The 6288-nt window shown below is 35.7% G+C and overlaps 1 protein-coding gene across 1 annotated transcript in view; it reads left to right on the plus strand.

The window, feature by feature from the left end:
- LOC107084533 (ras GTPase-activating-like protein IQGAP1) overlaps positions 1-6288 on the plus strand; it is a 53887-nt gene that overhangs the window by 38033 nt on the left and 9566 nt on the right. Inside the window, exons 19-27 of the mRNA XM_015374420.1 lie at positions 665-835; positions 2377-2460; positions 2704-2775; positions 2862-2931; positions 4035-4243; positions 4433-4585; positions 4694-4857; positions 5726-5950; positions 6129-6269. Of these exons, the coding sequence (XP_015229906.1) occupies positions 665-835; positions 2377-2460; positions 2704-2775; positions 2862-2931; positions 4035-4243; positions 4433-4585; positions 4694-4857; positions 5726-5950; positions 6129-6269 (1289 nt within the window). The remainder of the gene's footprint in view (positions 1-664; positions 836-2376; positions 2461-2703; positions 2776-2861; positions 2932-4034; positions 4244-4432; positions 4586-4693; positions 4858-5725; positions 5951-6128; positions 6270-6288) is intronic.

The following is a 6288-nucleotide window of genomic DNA, read 5'->3' on the forward strand; positions in this document are numbered from 1 at the left end:
AACTCAGTTACTTTTTGGGAGAAGTAACTAGTTACTAGTAACTAGTTACTTTTATTGTGGAGTAACTCAGTTAGTAACTCAGTTACTTTTTGGGAGAAGTAACTAGTAACTATAACTAATTACTTTTTCAAAGTAACGTGCCCAACACTGTTGGTCAACTATTCATCAAATTTGTGTTGACGGCAAAAGAAATCATCAGAAGCAAGCAGGTGTTCTTCAAATTGCAAATGTGAATTGTCTATGCTATGCTACAATGTCTGATTCAGAAAAAGATGTTGAAATGTCTAAAAGGTCAGACACAGGCAAGAGCGTATCGGGAGACGGAGACGGAGACCAACCGAACCTCCCTCATCCTTGGCCCTATCTCAGAGAATTTTTCGAATAGTTGAAAAATTGAGCTTTCAATTTATATAGTGGCATCTGGCTTTTTTTTTTAAAGGTTTAATTTATAGTTTTATACTTTTAGTAGTTTTTGGAGCACATACTTTTTCACTTTTACTTGAGTAAAGAGGTCAAGTTGATACCTAAACTTTTACCAGAGTGTTTTTAAACTGCACTATCTATAATTCTACTTAAGTAACAAATGTGTGTACTTTTGACACCACTGGTTGTGTAAAATTAAGTATAATTGTTAACATTGGCTTTTCTTTCTCTTTTCTGTCAGAATGTGGTAAATGTGGTTACTTCAGAGTATAACAGGGAACAGCTATGGTTAGCCAATGAAACCTTCGTCATCCAGCTGCAGGCAAAGATCAGAGGTTTCTTGGTCAGAAAAAAGCATTCACAGAGAATGGAGTATCTACGGCATCAAGAGCATCATGTAGTTAAACTCCAGGTAGGAAATATCTGACATTACTTCTTTTACCCTTTTAACATCTTCAAATGTTTATTGACCAGATGATCAAGATCATATTTGTTTTGTGTCCTTTAGTTTTAATATAGAAATAATAGAAACAATATATTTACAGTAGAAGTTAATCCACCATGGACATGGTGTTTTTGAGTGAAATCACTGTTCATCAATCAGTCAGTTTATTTGCCCATTAAACATTTGGTATACAAGTTTCAATACATATTTGATCTGATATAGTGAAGATTATACTTCCAGGCATAAAGTATGTATATTAATACTTATATTTGGTTAAATGTCCCTCAACAAGCAGAGCTGGACTTCTGAAAAGATTCTAACAGAATTGTTCTTATAACAAAAGGCTTTGGATCAGAAATGCCTTTTAAATTAGTTAGTTTTCTGACATGGACATCATCAGGCCATTTAATTTCTGAGCTTTAATGTTATCCTAGTTTGGGTGTATATTTTTGGTCACTGCACCATGAAAGCTTCAGATGTCTGTTTTTAACATTTCCAGATGTTGATTTGAGCTGGTGGTGAAGAATTTGGAGGAAGTCCTTGTTTTTTTTTTTATCATTCCATTCACTTGTTATAATTACAAAGTGACTTCCACCTATAGCTTAAACTTGCACATGATCTGAATCATTAGCAAATTTCAATGAATTGCTGTTCAGGTTATCCTGTACAAAGACAGACAGACAAACACACATACAAACCCAACTGAAAACATACATTAATTAAACATTTACTGCAGTCTTTTCGGTGGTAAATTCTATGGACATTCCCTGGATTTTTTTATCTCTTGAAAAGTAACCTTACCAATGAAGACATGTAAATTGTTCAAATATGGGTTAAATTTTAAGGAAACTAATATAAATTTGACAGCCTTTGTTTACCACTTCACCCTTTTACTCTATGCTGAAGTAGAGCTGTAAAAGTCTGAGTTGTTTAAGAAGATCTTAACCAAATTGTCTTTGCTCTAAGGTTGACCATTTTTATTGACTAAATTTGGTCATTGGTTGGCTTTGCTTACAGGACATTGGTCCAAGCAAAAAAAAAAAAAAAAACTGCACTTCAAAAGGAAAAAGCCAGGCTTCATTATTTTTCTGTCAAATCAGCATCTCTACTGCTAAAACAACCAATTTAAAAAGAAAGATGTTGACTAAATCTGTTTGTAAGAGGGGTTTGAAGATGAATCATGAATTATACCTTTAATGTAATTTGTCAGAATTGATTGAATTATTTTTAACGATCAGTTTACATGTGGAGGGCTGATCTGTCATCTGTTAATCTCTCCTTCCTGATGCACCCGTGGGCTTTTGAAGCATTTATAAATGTAGAGCAATTGTATTTTAAAGTTGTCTAAATGTGAGTTTATGTGATTAAAAGAAGACAAAATAAGAGTATAACACCTGTTGAAGGAAACCTTTAAAGGGATTATTTCTGCCTGTGCAAGTTCACCAACCGATGCTGTGATGCCTTTAACCAAACTGCAGTATTTTAAAGCTTCTCTCTCTCTTTTTTAGGCTTGCTGGAGAGGTTATAGACAGAGGAGAATCTACATAGCGCGGATGAATTTGCTTCAGAAAAGTGTTGCTTCTGTGGTCAAGGTGATTATTGCCTTTTAATATAGTTCTCCTTCTTTGTCTTTAAAATTGCAGCTGTTCTTAAGCAACTGCTAACCAAAATTAGATTGCTGTGAAGTGTTATTTGTAACTAATAATCATAATACATTTTATTTCAAAGGAGCCTTTCTGGATCCTCAAGATCACCATACAAAATATAAAAACAAACTGTTAGTCATATAGTCTGTATACATAATTCATGCAACAGTTTATTTTTCTGATCCTTAGATCCAGTCTATAGTGAAAATGTGGAAAGCAAAACGGAAATACAGTCAAAGGTTGCAGTTCTTCCGAGACCATGTGAGTTATCTGTTCTATCCACAGACATGTCTTTGAAAGATTGCCTTAAATTTCTCATGATCCTTTCACCAATCTATCGTTTTTAGGAAAAAGAAATTATAAAAATCCAGGCTTTCCTGAAGGCAAATAAAGCAAGAGACGATTACAGGACCTTAAGTAAGTCTAAAAATCATCTTTGACTTTTCTAATCACAGGGGTTGGTTGAGCTGCTTTAGTTAGGCTGTTATAATATGGATGTATCTTTGATATTAGTATAGATAAAATATTGATTTTATTGAAGGGTTTTATTAAAGTTTTAGATAAAAGGGAAAATATATGAATCTTTAAAATGTTTCTGTTTTATGCTATCGACTCCTACATGTTTTCCAACATTAAATTTAGTTAATCTGTGAATTATATTTTAACAGTTAAAAAACAAAGGTAGCTTATATTTGTTTTGATAATTATGTATCACAGTTGATTAACAGATCAAATTCTGTTTTTTTGTTTTTTTTCTGGGGAGATGACTTAAAAAAAAACATGCTTTAATGACCAAAGTTTGCTTCTATAGCTCATCTAAAACAATAATGGTTTAACAAAATGCCTCTTAGATAGAATTTTATAATAGTCGACACTACATGATCTAGAATAATTTATCTACAGTGCTAAAAGTTTGCTTAAAGTTGCAAAATTTGCAAAGACAGGCTCTCCTGTAAGAGTTGGTTTGTTGACCTTGAAGTAATGAAGCATAAAGTTGCAGCAGCTCAGACAGACATGATGGTTATCAAACCCTTAAGAAATGGTTTCACTGATTGACCAGTTAACGTACCTTACCTTAACCTTCAAACCCAGCAGAGTAGACCAGCTGAAGGCCACTATTAAAGTAACCTGGGCTCTCTAAACCTCAAAGCCACAGCCTGATCTCCTGCAGGCCATACTGCTCTGATCCAGGTGTTCATGCATTTGGGGTCTAAATAAGATAATAAATTAAATGATAAAGAATACCTTTCATTATTTCCATGTGATACTCATACTTTCTAAGTAATATAATTTTTTGTATTTACAATTTGAGATATATATCTATAGATAAAAGAAATCCCCCTTTTAAATATTAATTTCTGAAATCTAATTTCTAAGGTCTTCATATGCACTGGCACAGACCACTTTATCATCTGATTTGTCTGTGCTGCCCAGGATGTGAAAAACGTATCGGTGTAGGAGCAGTAAATGTTTGTCAATATGGTAAAACTAAACTGAGGTTCTGGTTTTTGACATGTAAGCTGGAGCCAGTGATCCTCCACTGTCAGTGGTCCGAAAGTTTGTCCACTTGTTGGAGCAGAGCCCCCGGGATCTGCAGGAGGAACAAGAGGTGACGCGTCTCAGGGAAGAAGTGGTGACAAAGATCCGCTCCAACCAACAGATGGAGAAGGACTTAAATCTGATGGACATCAAGATCGGACTGCTGGTTAAGAACAGGATCACCCTGCAGGTGGAGAACTTATGACATTTTTTTCCATTGTGAGTTTTTCCGAGTGCATCTGTTTGAGATGGAAAGGTTAAATATGTTCACCTTCTTCTGGTCTTCTAAACACTCAGGGGATGGGACTGGTCTGACCATGGTGCTCCTTATATTCCAGCTAGGATTCCCTGTTAATTTAGGGTTTGTTTCATTTCACAGGATGTTGTTTTACATAACAAGAAAATGAAGAACAAGAAAAATAAAACGAGTAAAGATGACCAGACTGCTGGAGATGGACTTGGGATCAAAGGCCTCAGTAAGGGCAAGAGAAGGAAGCTGGAGGCCTACCAACATCTCTTTTATCTGCTGCAGGTATAAAAGCTCTGCAGCAACAGTATTACAATTGAACCAAGAATTAGATCTTTCTGATTTTGAGCATTAGGACAAACTAAATCTCATTTTTTCCTGACATTTTTTCAGACCAATCCATCCTATTTGGCTAAGCTGATCTTTCAGATGCCTCAAAACAAATCAACAAAGTTCCTGGACACAGTGATCTTTACTTTGTACAACTATGCTTCCAACCAAAGGGAGGAATATCTGCTGCTCAGACTCTTCAAGACTGCGCTGGAAGAAGAGATTAAGTAAGAACTTGGTGGATATTAGAGCAAAATGTTAAGCAGAGCATCATTTGGCAGAATGATCAGAGCCTGATTGCATAAGTGTAGGCAGAGGAGTCATTTGACTGAAAACACGTGATAGAACAGAGGGTGATACAAAAAGGCTGTAGATCTGTATGCATAACTGTGAGGTGGTTTTCTGGATTAAAGTATAGTTCTGCTATTATTTCAAACCTATTCTCCTAAGGTCCAAGATCTCTTTGGAGTGGAACCTCAAGGATTGCGAAGGATAGATAGATGTGGTTTGGAAGAACAGGAGGAACTTTGCTAATATTTCTGAAAAAATGTGTGACATCATGTTAGCCTGAGCAGTCCTGTATAATATTGCGCAGCGCAGCTGGATTTAATTCAGAGCTTTGTGCTGAGGCTGTCAGGACAGATGGATAATATCCAACTAATCTTCAGTCTGACTGTTGAATAGTTCTGAGCTAAAACAACCACATTTTAACAATTGTGCAATTTATGTAAAAAACTATTTTAGATAAGATCTGTCATTTATTAGTGGCGCAATTTCTTTATGTAGTGAGCTTAAAAAAAATGGGAACAAATATTATGTTCAGCTTCCAGATTATCAACATCAAATTGTTCCATGGGATTGGCCTGTATATGCATTATTTCATAATCTAAACATAGATTATCATGTATTCTGCTTTAGTTTCATATAAACATTAGCTTTCCCAGAAGTGAACTGTAATTACATTTATTGAGATCTTTTAATATAAATAAAACCTAACTTATTCTTTATAAACATACAGATTCTATTTTTATTTGTTCTGGCATATTTGTGAATATATGCATAGTCTCTATCATTTCTCTTAATTCTCTGTCTTAGTTCAAAAGTGGATCAGATCCAGGAAATAGTGACGGGCAATCCTACAGTCATCAAGATGGTGGTGAGCTTTAACAGAGGTGCACGAGGTCACAATGTACTCAGGCAGCTTTTGGCCCCAGTAGTCAAAGATATCATAGATGACAAGAGTTTAAGCACCAACACCAATCCTGTGGAGGTGTACAAAGCCTGGGTCAACCAGCTGGAGACGGCGACCGGAGAGGCCAGGTAGGAGCAGAAACTACTGCTGAATACATTACTGACAGGGTTTAAGCTGGGATTTATTCCGTTTTAATGTGTGAATTCTCTTACAGTATTTGGAATATTTCAATCTTACCTTATCAGGAGACCAGTTTCTTACCATTAAAAAAATAATAATAATTTTGTTTCCATTGGTTTCCTTTAGCAAGCTGCCCTATGAGGTTACTCCTGAGCAAGCCATGTCACATGAGGAAGTACGTAACAGGCTGCAGGCTTCCAGTGTGGCTCTGCGGTCCACAACAGATAAGGTGTTGAACTTAATTGTGTCGTCGCTGGATAACATCCCGTAAGTTTCTAGGTTTAGT

This window comes from Cyprinodon variegatus, unplaced genomic scaffold (genome assembly GCF_000732505.1).
Source record: "Cyprinodon variegatus isolate N-32 unplaced genomic scaffold, C_variegatus-1.0 Scaffold103, whole genome shotgun sequence".
NCBI classification, from domain to species: Eukaryota; Metazoa; Chordata; class Actinopteri; order Cyprinodontiformes; family Cyprinodontidae; genus Cyprinodon; species Cyprinodon variegatus.